We start from the raw sequence: 19,774 nt of genomic DNA, 5'->3' as shown, positions 1-19,774 counted from the left end.
TACAGATATGCATATATTACAACATGGTACAAAAATTAAGTCATGATTTCCCTAAATTTTGGATAATAACTTGAAATTTCACATTTTACGAAAAGGTACCTAGGAATTAAGATCACTGTTACCAAAATCTTTGGAATTGCTTTCAAATTGATTCTACTTCAGAGTGGGGCTGTTATTCAAGTAAGTCAGTAGGCTGCTTAAGGATTTCAAGAAACCAGACCACTCATGACTATGGCTTATTTGCACTTGAATTCTAAGCAATACTTGCTTGTTCTCACCACCTTAGATGGTTTACCTTTTTCACAGCCCTCTTAGGTGTGCCATTTCCTTAAGAGAAGGTTGGCATAAGAGTTCACATAAGATCATCTATGCCTTAATCTTTTTTGAGAGTTGGGAGTGGGCTTATTGCTTTCAGTTCTTAGAAGGCTAGTGCAACCACAGGCTTTGTACCCCTTTCCTGGCTAGGGGCTGGTTAGAAATGGGAAGAGAAGTGAAAGGGTATAAGATAGAGGGCAAAAGAAGGTCATAGTGTGGGGGTGAATGTGACAAAAATTCTACATGCATGTATGAGAATGTAATAAACCCATAATTGTGTTTAGTTACTACATATTAATAAAAACATTATGGAAAAGATCATGAAGGGGTTGCAGGGGTTAAAGCCTTTCTGTTGTTTTTAAACAGCTGATATATTTATAGCCCCCACCAACCCCCAGGTTTTCAAGACTGCTTGTAGCTTAGCTTCTTTCCAATGCCATGGCACGTTGAAAAGAGCTATGTGTCTCCTGTTTCATTGGATCTAGCCTTGGTGGTTGCACACAAGGTTCCTGGGCTTGGGGCAGAGAGTGTTCTGGGCTCTGCTCCATGGTCAGGATGATAAAACAACAACAACTTGAGCTTCATAACATATTTAATCCACATGGTGTAAGAACATGAGGATTTTTCATTAATCTCCTTTAAAATTATATCTTTTGTTCTCCATTCCTACCACGCTCTGGGTACCCTCCAGATGAACTGTCTTATAAAACTCTTCAAACATCCAGAGCGGGGAGGGCAAGAATCTCCCATTGATTCCCAAAGGGAGCAAACAAACCTAGAGGAAGATAGTGATGTTCTGAGACCGACTGGTCCTGGTAGTGTGCACAGCCTGGTGATGATGGAGACTAAACATCAACTGTCCACTAGAGTAACAATGCCTTGAGCACCTGAAGACACGGGGTGGGGGGCAGGTGACTATGTGGCACACATTGGGCCCTTCCAACTTTTAAAGCTAAGGTTCTGTTTTTATTTTCCTTTGGACTTCATTGCATTCTTTCTCATGCTCTTTTCATTCCAAGATTCAATCCCAAGACAGAATTATGGTACTTCACCAGCTGTTGTGTCAGGTAGGAAAATTCTAATTCCTTTCAGACTTAATTGGAGGGGAGAGATGGAGCTCGCCTGGTTTTTCTCCAATGCTCTCCAAAGCAGTGGTTCTCAACAGGGATGGGGATAAGAAGTTTGCATTTCATTTTGATAAGGGGAAGGCTGTGCAGTATGAGTCTGCTTACTAGGACAATTTGGCTTTATGTCTAGAAAATAAATGCACTGTCTTGAAAATAAAAAGTAAGATCTCAAGGATACTCAGTTCGTGAGAGATATGCAGAAGTTTGGCCAATGTTCTGTGTATCAGTGGGTCTCACTGTTTGACAAGGTCACCAGAATGTCTGCAGAGTGGGAGAAAGACTCAACATTTATCACAAAAGAGCATATATTATTAAAAAGATTGAGAAGCGCTGCTTTAGAGACCAGAATTCCCTAGAAGTCAGAGTTGTCCCATGTGCTTGCTTGGCTCCCAGGACAGTGTCTGATTGTGTACTCAAATAATTTGTTGAATGAATCAAAAATCAAAACTTCAATTTTTTTCTAAGATGTTATATTTGGGATATCAAAAGTAACACTTCAGACGATCCATTGTCACAATAAGGTAGCAGAGGTGGCCTTGAGGACACATGAGGGTCTTCAGCATTCAATTAGCAATGTTTAATTTGTTCTGTGAAATTAATGATGCAATTTGGAGCTGGGTGTATACATGTAAAGAAATTGGAGGTTTTTAAAAATTTGTGAACTGCATAGGTATTGTGCTTCTGTCTTAATTTTTATTTTTGCTTTGTTACGAAGAGGAAAAGGGAAAAATTGTAAAAAAATATGTTAATTTATTTTAATTAATTGAATAGTGGTAGGAGGCATGCGGGACTTGGAACTCTTTGAGTCTTTGGCATATTAGGTGGTTGAAAATATTCACACAGAACCAAGGTCCCTGGAAAGAGTAGATGAGCCATGGTTTAGGAAATACCCAAAAGAATGCAGGAGGCTGTTGAGCCAGAAATGGCTCTTAGGGAAGAGCATCCCTCTAAGGCCGCTGCACGTTCCTGATGTGGCAACTTAAGGGTACCACTTCTTCCTGCCCTGTGCATTTCTTTAGTTATCCTCATGGCTGTACTCTTCTCAGAGCTGCATGGATGTCCTCACTGAAGAGCAAAGAGTTGACTTCCCACAAACATCACTTTGGTACTCATGGTCTCCAGGGATTGCCATTCATTAAAATGTCATGTGCCTGTCATATCTTAATGTGTCTTGCATTTCAAACATGTGACATTGTAGAGGACACTTGGTTTGTTATGTATAGATTTTACTTCCTCTAGCCCTTGGCCTCTTTGACAAAAGGTTTATACTCCCCATAATGAACCAAAATTAATATTAACAAATAATCCCTCAAGCAAGCATCCTTCCATCTTTAAGAATATGGTGAATGCCGGACACGGTGGTACACACTCTTAATCCAGGAATTCAGGGGGCAGAGGTAGACATATATCAATGAATTCGAGGCCATCCTCAGCTTCATGATGAGTTCTAGGCAGCTATATGGTGAGAACGTGTGTGTATGTGTGTGTGTGTGTGTGTGTGTGTGTGTGTGTGTGTGTGCATGTATGTGTGTACATATATGTGTGTGTTAGACATTGGATATAGAAAGACATTAACACACACAGACACACACACCACAATGAAAATTGCAAGCTGATTGCAGGAAGTGTTTTCTTTATGATCATGGATCCTCCTCTATACAAATCTTGGCAAGAAACAGTGCTTTACCCAGGGAGTGCCCATCTGGTTCCACTGGAACTCTCAAGCAGATAAATGGCTTGTTAAATATAATACTTAAAAAAGAACTCTTAAGCATGTAAGTGTGTGCTTGTGGAATAAGAAATAAAACCACAGAGAAAAATTAAAATCCAAGATATGGAGCTTGTGAGTTGACTCGGTGAGCCGAATGCTTGCAGGAGGCCTTTAGTTCAGTCCCACAGCATGCACATGAAAAAAAAAATTAAAACAGATACATGTAATGCTGAGGATGCAGAGGCCAGCCAGTCGAGCCTTGTAGATAAGTCCCAGATAAATGAAAAATCCTACCTACCAAATGTGGATGTCTCCCAAGGAATGGCATCCAGAGTGGACCTCTCTTTATCCCCACATGCATGTGCATACATACATATCTACACCTGTGCACATGTGCACACATACAAGCATGCATCCCCAAACACACACACACACACACACACACACACACACACACACACACACACACAAAACCCAGTAGGATATGTGGCTAATAAAAGATATATTCAGTTGCCAGTAGTGGAGTACAAAGGAAGGAACCACATTTTGGGCCATTTCATACTTAGTTCATCCTTACAAGAGATGGATAGTGGTTGGCTATATTGTACAGCTGTCCTCTCCTTAGGTTTATGCCTAAATAGCAGTAGATATGCTTTCACAAATGGTCAGTAAATACCTTGTAGACAATTTGATTGGCTTTTGTACAATTATGTTTCTTTTGTCCAACTGTTAATCATATTAGGAAAGCAAAATAACTCTTCCCCAAATATCCCAGTGTGCCAGTACCAAGTGATTCAGTTAATTAGCTCTTGCCAATATATGCACCAATCAAATTGCTCTAATATATAGGAGTTTAAGATATTAACTTAATTATCTACAGAGATATAATCTCACCTGCTCTCATAATTGGTATTTCAAACATTATCAAGAATTTCTCAGTGGTAGGTACTATGCTAAGTATTGATGATGTGAGTATGCATAGAAAACCATCCTTAGTGAAAAATCAACAACATAGCTTAATTTGATTTGCTGTATCTTGCGATGTTATTGGTGATGATGTAAATGTTATGGAGAAACAACAATATAGAAAGAAGACTCGAGATACAGAGAAATAACGAGATTTGAGAGAAGGATCAGTAACGCTCAGTAGGGGTTCACCCAGTAGACTAGAGTGAGAGGGTCTATTGGGCATAGAGCACAGGGTATGTCAGCTCTTAGACTGGGAACCGGTATGAAGGTGTGGAATGGCAGCAAGTCATTTGAGATTTAAGGGCAAAATACAACTTGGACATATATCAGAGTGAGGTCTGTGTGATTCTCATTTGGAGTCAGGATTCTTGTTTTTTTTTTGTTTGTTTGTTTGTTTGTTTGTTTTTGTTTTTTCCAGTAATGTGTCATCTGTTTTTTTGTTTTGTTTTTTGTTTTTTACTTATGTCTTGCTACAATAATGTAAATGTTTACTATTCATTTTTCAATTCATAAATAAAATCTCCAAGTTCAGAAGTGACTCATATTGGGTTTTTTGTTTTGTTTTGTTTTGTTAGTTGTGGACACATGGGAAATTACTGACCTTTCTCTACTTCATTACTTATCTGGGGAATACTAACCACACAAGGTGGTTGTTAGCATTGATTAAGCTAAGCCATACACTCTACTTAGAACAGATCCTGGCATGAACTACATTTTCGAATAGCTTTCACTACAACCACACTAATCATTATCGGCACAATTTATTAAGCTGGTACAAAAAGAAACAGTGGATATAAACTAGCAGAGGTCAGAGAAAGGTCTCAGGAAATGAATTCTCTAAACTTAGAAACAAACACACATTGGAATTAGCTAAGTTAAAAAAAAAAAACAAAAACAAAGAGCTGAGAGTTTCAGATCAAGGAAACAACTTGTCCAAAGGCTTGTGGGAGCAGAGGATGGAAAGGCTGCAAAACTGCAGATGGCTTAGCAAGACACAGGTACATGTAGAGAGATGGGAGTAAGGAAATTAGCCTAAGAAGTAGGTCAGCTGTAGCAGTACTGTCAGATACTTGAGCTCTGTCCTGGTAACAGTGGGAATGTTAGAGTTGCAGAATGACATGACCACTCTTCCTATAGGATAAAGAATGTCTGGGAAACAGACAAAACCAGAAAAGGACCAAATGGTACTGAAGAATCCAAGGGAGAAAACATGGTAGCCAGGAGTCACATCCTGGAAATGACCATGACAATGAATGCTAGTGAGTCTGTGATAAGTGAAGGGGTTAGAATATTCTGGATGTTATAGCCAATTGAGGATAGAAGAGACATCAAAATAACAAAGCATAGGTCTTCACCTCCAACAACTCAGCAGCCTGCCATTCCACTTTTGAGGAGCTAAACTGAAGGAGAACTAAGCTTGCTAGGGAGAAGTGTGATTTCTCTGCTGAGTGTGTTGACTTTGAGATGTCTATCACACAGGTCAGTGGAGACCTTAATAGCTGCTTCAATTTGTGTATCTATTAAATACTATCTTTATATGGAGGTGGAGTTCAGTGTTACCATCATGGAATTTAGCCCCATTAGTAGGATGAATGTGCTTGGAGTCAGGAAAGGTATGCAAAACAAGAGCAGAACTTGGAACCTAGAATGACAATTGGAAAGGACACTGTGTAATATATGAACGCAAACCAGAGGAAGAGGTTTCAAATATATTTGATTTTATCAAACATGATTACTAGTGAGGCTGGAGATGGTTCAGCAGCCAAGATCACTTGCTGCTCTTTACAGAGGACCTGGGCTCAGTTCCAAGAACCTTTGTCAGACACCTCACACCACATGTAACTCCAGTCCCAAGGGATCTGGTGCCCTCCACTGGCCTCTACAGAGAAATCCACAAAGATACACAACACACACACACACACACACACACACACACACACACACACCATAGCACACATGTGCACATGCAAGCAGTAAAACTTTAAACATTGCCTAGTGAACTTGATGGTGGCATTAGGGGGAAATGGCATGGAGAGTGAGTGCATGTAAGTCATGGCAGATGTAGCAGCTCAAGGGAGATCCACGAGTTTGGCTTTAAGGGTTGAAGATGAGCTAGAGAAGTAGAGAATGCAACTGGTTATTTGTTGATTTTTTAAAAAGACAGAATATTTCTAATATGATGGGTAGGAAGAAGGAAGACAACAGCTAAAGATGTAACTAAGGGGAGATGAACAATAGAAAGGTCCTCAAGAGAACCATGTTTGTGTGGGTCCTGAGGAAAGGGTGTTATGTGTGCTGATAGGAAAAGGAAGGCACTCTTGCTTTTGAAATGAAGTATTGAGTGACCTCTGACTTTCTTTAGGAGATATAATGGGAAGAGGCAGAAGAGAGCTGTAGAAAAAGAGTACATGCAAAGTTCGAGGAATAGTTGATCCAAAGCTATAGATGGAAGGCTTTTCTGTGAACTTAAAAATTATTAGTAAGTGTGTGTGTGTGTGTGTGTGTGTGTGTGTGTGTGTGTGTGTGTGTGCACATTCACACATGAATGTGGGGGCCAGAGGATGGCTTAAGGAAGTCAATTCTCTCCTGTCATTGTGGATTTCAGAGAACAAACTCTGGCCGCCAGTCTTGTGAGGCAAAATCTTTTACGCACTAAGCCATCTTGCTAGTCCAAGAAGTTTTATTTTGCTTGCTGTAATGATCAACCACCAAGGAAGAAGATTAATCAGTACTGAAGACTTCCTGTATGATATAAGAGCACAGACATTGTGCTCTGACAGTTTGGGTAAGGAAATAGCTGAACCACAAATGATACTGAGGAAGAGTTTGAAGAATGACCAAAGATGATAGGAGGTAGACAGAAAGAAGGAAAATGCAGGCTCAGTGAGATGTGTGGAGTGCTGAGAATCAGACAACTTGGATTTGAGGATTTTGGACCATGAGCTATCTTTTTGATGATGTACTTGGTCATGGAGTCAGGTGGCCAAGGTGGGCTTGGGTAATGAAAGAAAATAGGCAACATGGACTTAAAATACTGCTTCAAAAGTGGGACTTGCTTACAAATGTGGGTTTGGTTTTGTTTGTCTTCGTTCCTGCCATTAAGATGTTATTCAACTCCATCCAACTCTGGAAGCTACCCAACAAAAACAAAGTTGGCAAGATGTCTAAAGGACAGCGTAAAAGCATATGCAAAAAACCCCAAAACAACATGGCGTCTCCAGTTTCCAGCTATCCCAAGGAATACAACCCAGAGAACTCAAATACAACAGAAATACAAAAAAATTACCTCAAATCCTTAGTAATGAGGATGATAATGGAGGAAACAAACAAAATTCGTAATCAAATGCAAGAAGACACAGCCAAACAGGTGAGTGACATAAAAGAAGCACATAGAGTGGAACTGGAAAATTTTCAGGAAAATGCAAACAACCAGGTGAAAGAAATAAATAAAACAGTTCAAGCTCTGAAGACCTATAAAGAGGCAATGGAAGAAACTCGGGAATATACAAACAATCAGATGAAAGAAATCAAAAAATCAGTTCAAGATCTGAAAATGAAAATGGATTCAATGATAAACACACAGACAGAAGAAAAACAAGAACATGAGACCTCAGAGAAGAAGGCAAGCAACACAGAGGTGAGCTTTTCTAACAGAATCCAAGAGATGGAAGAACGAATCTCAGGTCTAGAAGATACAGTCACAGATCTTGAAGCAACCATTAAAGAAAATGCCAAATCTGGAAAACTCCTGACACAAAACATCCAAGAAATTAAGGACACCATGAAAAGAAGAAATCTGAGGATAATAGGCATTGAAGAAAGAGAAGATATCAGACTCCAAGGCCCAGAAACTATTCTCAACAAAAATCATAGAAGAAAATTTCCACAATCTAAAGAAAGAGATGCCTATAAACATACAAGAGGCCTACAGAACACAAATAGAATTGACCAGAAAAGAAAAACTGCTCGTCACATAATAATCAAAACACAAAACATACAGAACAAAGAAAAAATATTAAAGCTGCAAGGGAAAAGGGCCAAATAACATTTAATGGCAAACCTATCAGAATTACACCCGATTTCTCAGCAGAGACCATAAAAGCCAGAAGGGCCTGGACAGAGACCCTGCAAACCCTAAGAGACCACAGATGCCAGGCCAGACTACTTTACCCAGCAAAACTAGCAATAACCATTGATGGAGAAAACAAAATATTCCATGACAAAAACAAATTCAAACAGTACCTATCCACAAATCCAGCTTTACAGAAGATACTAGAAGGAAAACTCCATCCCAAAGGGCCAAGCTACAACCAAAACTACTCAGGAAATAGATAACTATCCCATGGCAAAAAACACAACGACGCAAATGCTCGACTGGAACCAACATCAAAATTAAGACTCGTAATAGTCACTGGTCATTAATATCTCTCAACATCAATGGTCTCAATTCTCCAATAAAAAGACACAGACTAACTGAATGGGTGCATAAACAAGATCCATCATTCTTCTGCTTTCAAGAAACACATCTCACCCATAACGATAGGCATTACTCAGGGTAAAAGGTTGGAAAAAAATATTCCAAGCAAATGGTCACAAGAAGCAAGCAGGCGTAGTTATTTTAATATCGAACAAAATAGACATTTAACCAAAATTAATCAAAAGGGATGCGGAAGGACACTTCATACTCATCAAAGGTAAAGTCACCCAACATGACATCACAACTCTGAACATCTGTGCTCCCAATACAAGGGCACCCACATTTGTAAAAGATCTGCTGAAAAAGCTTAAACCACACATCGATCCTTACACAATAATAGTGGGACACTTTAACACCCCATTCTCACTGAAGGATAAGTCATTGAAATAGAAACTAAGCTAAGAAATAACATCATTAACCAATGCCATGGGTCAAATAGATCTAACAGATATCTATAGAACCTTTCACTCAAACAAGAAAGAATATACCTTCTTCTCTGCACCCCGTGGAACCTTCTCCAAAATTGATCACGTTGTAGGTCACAAAGCAAGCCTCAACAGATACAGGAGGATTGAAATAATACCTTGTATCCTATCAGGTCACCATGCTCTTAGGCTGCAATTCAACAACAACAGAAATAACAAAAAGCCTACACATACATGGGAACTAAACAACTCTCTGCTAAATGACACCTGGGTCAGGGAAGAAATAAAGAAATCAATCAAGGAGTTTCTGAAATTCAATGAAAATGAAGGAACAACATACCCAAATTTGTGAGATACATTGAAAGTAGTGCTAAGAGGAAAATTCATAGCACTAAGTGCCTTTAAAAAGAAATTGGAAACATCACACATAAGCATCTTAACAACACAACTGGAAGCCCTAGAAAAAAGAAGAAGAAGAAACACCCAAGAGGAGTAGACGTCTGGAAATAATCAAACTCAGGGCTGAAATTAATAAATTAGAAACTAAGAAAACAGTCCAAAGAATCAAGAAAACCAAGAGCTGGTTCTTTGAGAAAATCAACAAGATAGACAGACCGTTAGCCAAACTAACTAAAAGGCAGAGAGACAGTATTGAAATCAACAAAATCAGAAATGAAAAGGGAGACATAACAAAAGACACTGAAGAAATACAAAGAATCATAAGATCCTAGTTTGAAGGCATATATGCCACAAAATTTGAAAATCTAAGGGAAATGGATGGTTTTCTTGATCAATTTCACTTGCCAAAGTTGAATGAAGACCAGATAAACAAGCTAAATAGTCCCATTTCCCTTACAGAAATAGAAGCAATCATTGATAGTCTCCCAAACAAACAAACAAACAAAAAAAACAAAACAAAACAACAACAACAAAAAAAAGCCCAGGGCTAGATGGTTTCAGTGCAGAATTCTACCAGACATTCAAGGGCGAGTTAATACTGATACTATTCAAGCTACTCCAAAAGATAGAAATGGATGGAACATTACCAAATTCATTCTATGAGGCTATAGTCTCATTGATACCTAAACCTCACAAAGACTCAACAAAAAAAGAGAATTTCAGACCAATTTCTCTTATGAACATCAATGCAAAAATACTAAATAAAATACTTGCAAAACAAATACAAGAACACATCAAAGATATCATTCATCATGACCAAGTAGGCTTCATTCCAGGCATGCAGGGATGGTTTAACATACAGAAATTCATCAATGTAATCCATCATATAAACAAACTGAAAATAAAAAAACACATGCATCTCTTTAGATGCAGAGAAAGCATTTGATAAAATCCAACCCCCATTCATGTTTAAAGTTTTAGAGAGATCAGGGATACAAGGCACTTTCCTCAACATAATAAAGGCTATATACAGCAAGCCAATAGCCAAAATCAAAGTAAATGGTGAGATACTCAAGGAAATTCCTCTAAAATCGGGAACAAGGCAAGGCTGCCCACTCTCTCCATATCTCTTCAATATAGTACTCGAAGTTCTAGCCAGAGCAATAAGACAACAAAAGGAGATCAAGGGTATCCAAATAGGAAAGGAGGAAGTCAAATTATCCCTATTTGCAGATGATATGATAGTGTACATAAGTGACCCTCAAAATTCCACCAGAGAACTCCTAAAGCTGATAAACAGCTTCAGCAAATTGGCTGGATACAAAATTAACTCAAAAAAGTCTGTAGCCTTCCTATACACAAATGACAAGCTTACAGAGGAAGAAATTAGGAAAACCACACCCTTCACATTAGCCACAAACAATATAAAATATTTAGGAGTTACTCTAAGCAAGTGAAGGACTTATTTGAAAAAAATTTCAAAACTCTGAAGAAAGAGTTTGAAGATGACCTGAAAAGATGGCATGATCTTTCTTGCTCATGGGTCAGGAGAATTAACATAGTAAAAATGGCCATCCTACCAAAAGCAATCTACAGATTCAATGCAATCCCTATCAAAATAACTACACAATTTTTTAAAGACATTGAAAGTTCAATTCTGAACTTCATATGGAAAAACAAAAACCCAGAATTGCTAAAACAATCTTGTACAATAAAAGGTGCTCTGGAGGAATCTCCATACCTGATCTCAAACTGTACTATAAAGCAATAGTAATTAAAACAGCATGGTACTGGCACAGCAACAGGCTGGTTGATCAGTGGAATTGAATCGAAGACCCAGATATGAATCCACACACATATGGTCACTTGATTTTTGACAAAGAAGCCAAATCCATTCAATGGAAAAAGGATAGCATCTTCAACAAATGGTACTGGTCTAACTGGAGGTCTATGTGTAAAAAAATGCAACTGGACCCATATTTGTCACCTTGCACAAAACTCAAATCCAAGTGGATTAAAGACCTCAACATAAAACCAGAGACACTAAGTCACTTAGAAGAAAAAGTGGGGAAGAGCCTGGAACACATTGGCACAGGAGACAACTTCCTGAACAGAACACCAACGGCCCAGGCCTTAATGTCAACAATTAATAATAGGGACCTCATGAGGCTGAGAAGCTTCTGTAAGGCAGGAGACACTGTCAAAAGAACAAAGCGACAGGCTACAGACTGGGAAAAGATCTTCACCAACCCTATATCTGACAAAGGTCTAATATCCAAAATATATAAAGAACTCAAGAAATTAAACACCACCAAACCAAATAACCCAATTGAGAAATGGGGCTTGGAACTAAACAGAGAATTCTCAACAGAGGAATATCAAATGGCTGAGAAACACTTAAAGAAATGCTCAACCTCCTTAGTCATCAGGGAAATGCAAATCAAAACAACTCTGAGATTCCATCTTACACCCATCAGAAAGACTAAGATCAAAAATTCAAGCGACACCACATGCTGGCGAGGATATGGGGAGAAAGGAACACTCCTTCATTGCTGGTGGGAATGCAAACTAGTACAGCCACTTTGGAAATCTATCTGGTGCTATCTCAGGAAACTGGGAATAGGGCTTCCTCAAGACCCAGCTATTCCACTCCTTGGAATATACCCAGAAGATGCTCCAGCACACAACAAGAAAATTTGCTCAACCATGTTCATAGCAGCCTTATTCATAATAGCCAGAACATGGAAACAGCCTAAGTGTCCATCAGTAGAAGAATGGATAAAGAAACTGTGGTACATATACACTATGGAATACTACTCAGCTTATTAAAACAAGGAATTCCCGAAATTTGTGGATAAATGGATTGAGCTAGAAATGATCATAATGAGTGAGTTAACCCAGAAGCAGAAAGACTCAGATGGTATATACTCACTTATATCTGCATACTAGCCCAAGGGGCATGTCCCATGAAAGCCTTTACTTACCAGGAAACTGGGACAGAGGGGAGGACATCCTATTGGGACTCTATATGAGAGAAGCATGGGAGAATAGCAAAGTAGAAGGATCCAGAGGGTCCTAGAAATCTACAAGTAGAACATTATGATAGGCAGATTTGGGCCCAGGGGTCCCGCTCAAACTAAGGCACCAGCCAAGGACAATACAGGCAGTAAACTTTAAACCCCTACCCTGATCTAGCCAATGGTCAGAACAGTCTCCACAGTTGAGTGGAGAGTGTGATATGACTTTCTCACGTACTCTGGTGCCTCACATTTGACCATGTCCCCTGGAGGGGGAGACCTGGTGGCACTCAGAGGAAGAACAGCAGGTTACCAAGAAGAGACTTGATACCCTATGAGCATATACAGGGGGAGGTAATCCCCCTCAGGAACAGTCATAGGGGAGGGGAATAAGGGGAAAATGGGAGGGAGGGAAGAATGGGAGGATACAAGGGATGGGATAACCATTGAGATGTAACTAGAATAAATTAATAAAAAAAGATATATTATATATATAAAAGATGTTATTCAAAACCAAGTGTAGCTTTGGTGGGAACGGTCTAAGGTGAATAACTATGCTTCAAAAGTGAATATGTAGTTCAAAAATAGTTATCTAGGAAGACATGTCAAGGCAAGAGTGGGGATATCCAAAGAGAGTTGTTGGTGCTGGAAATCACATGTCTCTGAAGAATTTCACCGTTGTCTGCCCCCGATTAGAAAACAGGTGACTATAGTCACACATCCTCCATGCAGTCTCCTTTTTTGTTCATCTAGTTTTGAGATTATAATTTAATTATGACATTTCTCTCTCCCCTTTCTTTCCTCCATATCCTCTATTATTCTCCTCCTTGTTCTCCTTCAAATTCATGGTCTCTCTTTTCACTAATTGTTATTGCCATGTCCTTTGGTGTCATTCTTGCTCAGGTCATCTTTGGGCAGCCATGTTGCCAGGACTTTACAGGTATAGCTCCTTACATTTATAAAAGACACAAATCTCACAGCCACTTCCTGCTCCTTTGGCTTCCTCTTCCTAGATGTTCCCTGAACTTCTTTTTAAAAATAAATTTTAAGGTAAATGTATAAATGGCTTTCATTTCCTTCAAGGACACCAGCGTGAATTAGGAAAAGACTATGGCATCAGAAGACACTTGAGGTTCTGAATTTAAACCTGAGTCATGGAATAGGGGGAAAGGTTCAAAAAGGGCTGTTGGGGAGTGGGGACACATAGAATTATAAGGAAATGTGTTCATTTTCTGCCATGTCCTTTTATAGATCATCTCAAACAGACTGAACTAGTAAATATCAGTATCCGTTGAGGTTTCATAGAATGGCATCTCCAAGCCCTAACACATCAATCAAATATGAGGCCTTGATGTTGGATTTCTGAATGTGGAGTTACACATAAAGCCTGTGTAATTAAGACAAAATACCACTATAGAGGTGGGGCCTGGTGGGCAGGCTTGATACCGCAGCACTTGGGAATTCAAGGCCAGCCTGGACCATGCAGACAGTTAGAGGCCAGCCTGGTCTATGCAGACAGTTAGAGGCCAGCCTGGGACTTAGTCTCCCTGTCCTCACCCCGAGTCAAACTAAACAAAACAGTTGGCAAAGCACTGTAGAGCCGGCTTTGCAGTTTCTGCTGGTTACTGATAGACTGACATTGGCGAGCCTCCTTAAGTTGCAGACAGTGAGGCTCGCTGAAGCCTAGCCCTATGCTGTCTCCCCCTGGGCGAGAATGACTCTGGAAGATTCTGCATATCATCAACAAGGTTTGGGGATAGTGTTTAAGTGTCTTCAAAGGTGGAAGCTGTTTTTCAAGCTCTCGACAGCATGTGTTCTCCTGGATTCCATGAGCAAATTCCCAACGACTTCCATCTCATCTCTTAATTAAAAATTAGGTCCATTAGTAGTTCCAATCAGCAACAATTAACCATAAATTGTGTTTACTGTAAGAGGCCAACACAGCTATGCATGCTCCCACAAGCCGTGCTGTGCTTGGAACTCAGTTCCCTTTCTGCCGTCCTCAAACAGCTGTTCTCCTTTGATGGCGAAAGGCATTTCTTGAACTGTACTAATTGCATTTTTTTCTTTTTAATAAGTTGTAATGAGGGGGAGTTTGTTCCACTGGGTTATCCATCCAGCTGATATTTTCAGACTTTTTGCAGTACAGCAAAGAACCAGGACAGGGCAGCCCAGGGTGTGCCTGTTGCCTTTTGAAGAGTCTAAGAGAATCCCAGGCTCAAAAGCATAAGTACATGGCCCAGTAGGGGGCAGAGCTCTCAAGTTGTTTGCCCAGCAGGCTGCACATTAAATATTATATTTGTATAAGTATTAGACACATGGGTATATGCACACCAAAGTAACTGTGTTCCTGCCGGTGCATTTTGGAAATATATTTTTTCACTGATCTGGTCAAGTGACTTCCTCTAAAGACAGATGAATACATGATCTTCTTACACATGAAGGTCATTGTTATTTAGCTCAGTGGTATTGTTTGCTTGCTTATTTTCACATGTGTGTGCCTACATGTGTGTGTGTGTGTGTGTGTGCACGTTTGTGTGTGGGTGCATGTGTGTGTGCTGGCTGACATGCATGACTACGTATGTAAAGAAGCAAAGTCGATGCCCAATGTCTTCTTTGATCACTCCCTGTGTCTACTGGGATTGCAGGAGGCCACCACACCTGCCTAGACCCAGAGATCTTCACTCTCACTCTCATGTTTATAAGACAAGTACTGCATTCACTGAAGCTTAATGCTTTTGAAGTAAACTGGTATATGCAAAAGCACATGCTTTATTTTAGTGCCCAGCAAGATATATCTGTGAAAGTTCAAAGAGTAAAGAATTTCTTCGTGGTAGCAAGAAGGAACCATGCAAATAAAGACACGCATAGCAGTGTTCCTTTAGACTTCGCTTACAGAGTCTACAAGAGATAGCAGGATCTCTGCACTTGGGGGTGGGGGCCAGTGCAGAAGCAGGAGGATCCTCGGGATTCACTAGCAGGCCGCCTAGCCAAAAAGTGCTTTTCAGGTAAAGTGAGAGACTCTCAAAACCAAAGCCAAATAAAAACAAATCATACAGTGTGGGCAGCATCCTGGGGAAGGATACCCCTGAGGTTAACGTCTGACCTAAACACACATGTGTGTGCAACACATAGACACAGACACACACATGCAACATATAGGCACAGACACAGACACATACATACACACACACACACACACACACACACACACACACACACACGGCCACACACACAGACGACAGACACACACACACACACATACATACACACACACACTTTATTTATTATTATAGCACCCTACGTTGATTATTACAAAGATAGTCAACTGGCCATGTTTGGTCTACATGCTGTCATTTGCTGAATCGTTCTCATATGTGTATTTCCTTACGTATCTCAGGCTAAGTGCCATCCCTGACATTGTTTATAAGACATAGGAAGTACTTTCATTTCAAACAAACACCTTTGTCCCAAGCGGCAGAGACTAAGAAACTGGAGAGATGTTTCTTAGAAGGTCCTGCCACTACCCGCTATCTTACCCAGGCATAGCTGCTCCTCTGCCTGCTGCCTGGCACCTTTCTGTGTCTTAGTTAAAAACCCACCACTTTGTAGCATGAGCCTGAGACTGGTGAAGATGTGGCTGTCTTCTGTGTGGCCGTCAAAGCAAAGTGCTCCTTGGGGGCACAGTGGGCACATAGGTGTGCAGGCAGCATCACACAGCAGTTTTACAGCAGAGTCCTTCAGCAAGGGGAAGGCGCTAACTTGGAGCATAAGAAAAGCAGCCTGAGATGTCACCTACCACTCTGGTGATAGCAAACTCACTTGGACACTACCATATATATATATCCAGAAGAGCACAGAGGAAGTATTGTGTGGAAAGCTCACGGTTCCATTTCTAATCAACAGTATAAACTAGGCACTTGGGGTTCAGTGAGAGACTCCAGCTATGAGTCCACTGTGAGGCAGCACTTGCTGAAGGCTGACTGGAGACAAGATACTGAAGAGATGCAGCTAACAGACATATTAGCATTTCTCTAGACTCCATGGCAAATTAGTTTATCAGAAAGCAATGTGCTGGAACCGTCTGACTGTAGGTCCCCTGTTGCAAGGCTTTCAGAGTATGAAAATGGAGTCTTCTCCCCTTCTTTTTTTTTTTTTTTTTTACAGGAGTAGTGATAGATCGTGTCAGCATTCAAAAATGCCACTAACTCCCTTGAGAGGTGACACCAGAAGTCATTGTTAATATTTTTACTCTGTGCCCTTTGTTCAAAGAAGAAATGAATTGCCTGAGGCCAGAATGTTCAGCCTATGTCTCTTGCTAGAGGAGGACAGGGGTTACTCTTGCATCCACAGTGCCCACTGAAGAACCCAATCTAGTTCCTTTTGGAGCTGGACCACTGGGAGGATTGGAAGATGATAGGATATGCTGGCTGTGGGCTCCCTTGCTCCTAGACATTTCTTAGTTTGGTACACTTTGTGTGGTTCATTTGTTGGTTACTGTTTGGTTTTAAGAAATGTAGCCTCACTATGTAGTTCAGGCTGGCCTTGAAGTATCAGTTCTCCTCACCCTATTTTCCAATGTACTAGGGTTTCAGGCATGTACTAGTATTTCCTGTGTGTTTCCTGTTCTTCAATGTGTGCTTTATATTATGTAATCCTTCATTTTATGAGCCTCTAATGCCTTTACCGTGGAGGTATGTAGATTAACCCCTATTTAAAGATACATGGAAAAGGGTGGCTAATGAGAAACCAGTGGTGGAATGCTGACCTGGCATATTCAAGGTACCGGGATTAATTTTCAGATTGCGCAAATAACACACACACACACATGCACGCATGCATGCAGGCACACACACACGCACAAATAATTAGGAGGAAATAGAGATGAGATCAAAGAAGCTTGTGTGCTACAATGGCCGCCCAAGATAATGCTTTGATCTTGTGAACCCTCTCCAACACTCAATGGTGTTAGTCGCATATGGTTAAGCATAGAAATGTATTTAGACTCCAGAGGTTGCACACAACTCCTGGCCCCACTCTTTCATAGTTAAATCCCCATGAGAGGTCTTAACATTTTCTTCAGCTTGCTTCTCCTCACTCTAAGTGTAAGGGAAAAAAAATCCACAATCAGCTTCGTGTCTGTGCACAACTCTAAGAGAAGCCGTCGACATGGCACACAAAGTGCCTGGGAAGTAATCAGCTCATAAGAAGTGTCACAGAATTGTGACTTCCTTCTCTGTGATCATGAAGTGTAAGGGGTTTTTCAAGTACCATGAACCACACAGTTGCTATGAGAGAACTAAATTTAAAAGCAAAATGGAGTTTTAGAATAGAGTGTATGACACCCAGCAGAGGCAATGGCAGGAGTTAACTCCACGTTTTCTGCATTGGGGAATTGTTACAGTGTTTTTAGTTGAGTTACATAATAAATACATTTTACATGTTACAAATAAGAAAAATTATATGATACATACCAGTAAAAAAACTAACAAAACTATAACTACTTATTACTTAGAGGGCTAAACTGCATGGGAAGAATTTGGAAACATGTAACACGTTCACTATACATACTTTTAATTGCTATTATATAAAGTTTTTGAAATTTTGCTTAGTAAATAACATAATTTACTAAAAAATGTAATAGTGGTTTTCAAATGTGTATAGTATTAAGGACTTACTTTTTTTTTTAAGGAGATATTTTATTTTTACTTTTTTATCTTTGAGATTAGAATATAATTACATATCTCCTTTCTCTTTCCTTGCTTCAAACGCTCCCATAGTGCAAAAAGACCTCTTTTTTCACTAGTTGTTATTGCATGCATTTATGTACATACACATGTATTCCTAAATATAGCCTGTTTAGTCCACGTAATGTTACCGTTAGTATCAAGAACACATGGCAGAATTAGTGTGACAGTGGGCACGAGGGTGATGGTGACTGTGATATGTGATGCATCTGCCCCTGACAGAAATGGACAGAGGGACAGTTCTCCCAGCCCCACTCTTCGCACTTCCTTTTAGCAGACTTTGAAAGCTCTCTGTCTCCTTATAGAGGTGGCTTGGATTTTCTGAGCATCTACAGTCAGTTATGTTTTATGTGAATTCATTAAATACCCGCCAGAAGGTCATTGTCTCCACCCAGCTGGCGGCTGCTTGGGCTATCTTTCATATTGGAATCTAATTCCAAGTGATGTATTCCCTTCTTTGCCGGCAGTTAGAAACACTGAGAGTCTTCCCAGTTCGGTTAATGTGAGATTCTCAGTCTTTGGTGTATTTTGGAATTGACGTGCGGCACTTAGAATTAGGCCCATACATAATACATTTTAAATAATGTATTGATTTTAAGTCTAACTTCCCCATGATAACTGTACACACGCACACACATATTCTATTATTAGATACATATTTTTTTGGTTTTCTGCTTAAAACAACATTGCCTGTAGCAATTTGTTTCTCTGAGATATACACCACATAATATTTACAGCTACCAAAGCCAAGTGAGTCTCACTCTCAAGTACATTTGCTGCCAAAGCCCCCGCTTGTGCTGCTGCCTTCCTTCAGATGGCTGACAGTATGGGATTTGTCAGGTCTGTCCCGTCTTCCTCATCTGAACTGTGCACTCGGGTGCGTTCATCGTACTTTCCCTTTGATTAAATATTGATGGAAAAGCTAACACACATTCACGCTACACACTGAAGCCACAGGCACTCTGATCATCCCCTTACACATGGGAACAAAGCCCTGAGCAGATTTTAAACCAATAGGGTCCTTTGTCCTGCATGAGGTGGGCATACCTTCAACTGGCAGCAAAGCCATGGTGGCTGCAGAGTGACTCCTGTAAGGCACATTTTGATCGCTCCACATACCTGCTTTGAACCAGACTCCTGCCCAGGAGACCAATCTGCCAGGGAAAGCGTGAGATGCCGGGTTTGGGGAACTTGAGTTTCGCTCATAAATGAACAATTGCATTGAAAAATTGACTGTAGAAGGGTGGGGGTGGAGGATGGAGAGGTGATGGCTCTGCAGCTAACAGCATGTACTATTCTTCCAGAAGACCCAAGCTGGATCCCAGTGCCCAAGCCGGGAGGCTCGCAACCACTCGTAACTCCAGCTCCAGATAATCTGGCTCCCTCTTTTGGCTCCTGCAGACACCTGTACTTTAGTGCAGTTAGCCCTCATCCCCATGTACATATAAATTAAAATATGATCCTAAAATAATGACTATCCAGAGTCAAGGAAAAACATTTACATATTTGCTGTGGAAGGTGGAAACCTACAAACCAAAGACAAGAGACCGACTATTGCCAAACCTGTAGGTTTGCTCATTAGGGAAT

General features: G+C 40.3%; 1 protein-coding gene across 11 annotated transcripts in view; it reads left to right on the top strand.

Moving 5' to 3' along the window:
- Positions 1-19,774, top strand: part of Rbms3 (RNA binding motif single stranded interacting protein 3) — a 998,257-nt gene that overhangs the window by 940,368 nt on the left and 38,115 nt on the right. For 10 of the 11 annotated variants that reach the window (XM_051140215.1, XM_051140217.1, XM_051140213.1 and 7 more), the window contains one exon: positions 1,335-1,382. The exons of the other annotated variant lie outside the window; for it this stretch is intronic. In XM_051140215.1, the coding sequence (XP_050996172.1) occupies positions 1,335-1,382 (48 nt within the window). The remainder of the gene's footprint in view (positions 1-1,334; positions 1,383-19,774) is intronic. 11 annotated transcript variants of the gene reach the window in all.

The sequence above is a fragment of the Acomys russatus genome, chromosome 32, assembly GCF_903995435.1.
Source record: "Acomys russatus chromosome 32, mAcoRus1.1, whole genome shotgun sequence".
In the NCBI taxonomy this organism is placed as follows: domain Eukaryota; kingdom Metazoa; phylum Chordata; class Mammalia; order Rodentia; family Muridae; genus Acomys; species Acomys russatus.
This window is presented reverse-complemented; position numbering and strand designations above follow the sequence as displayed.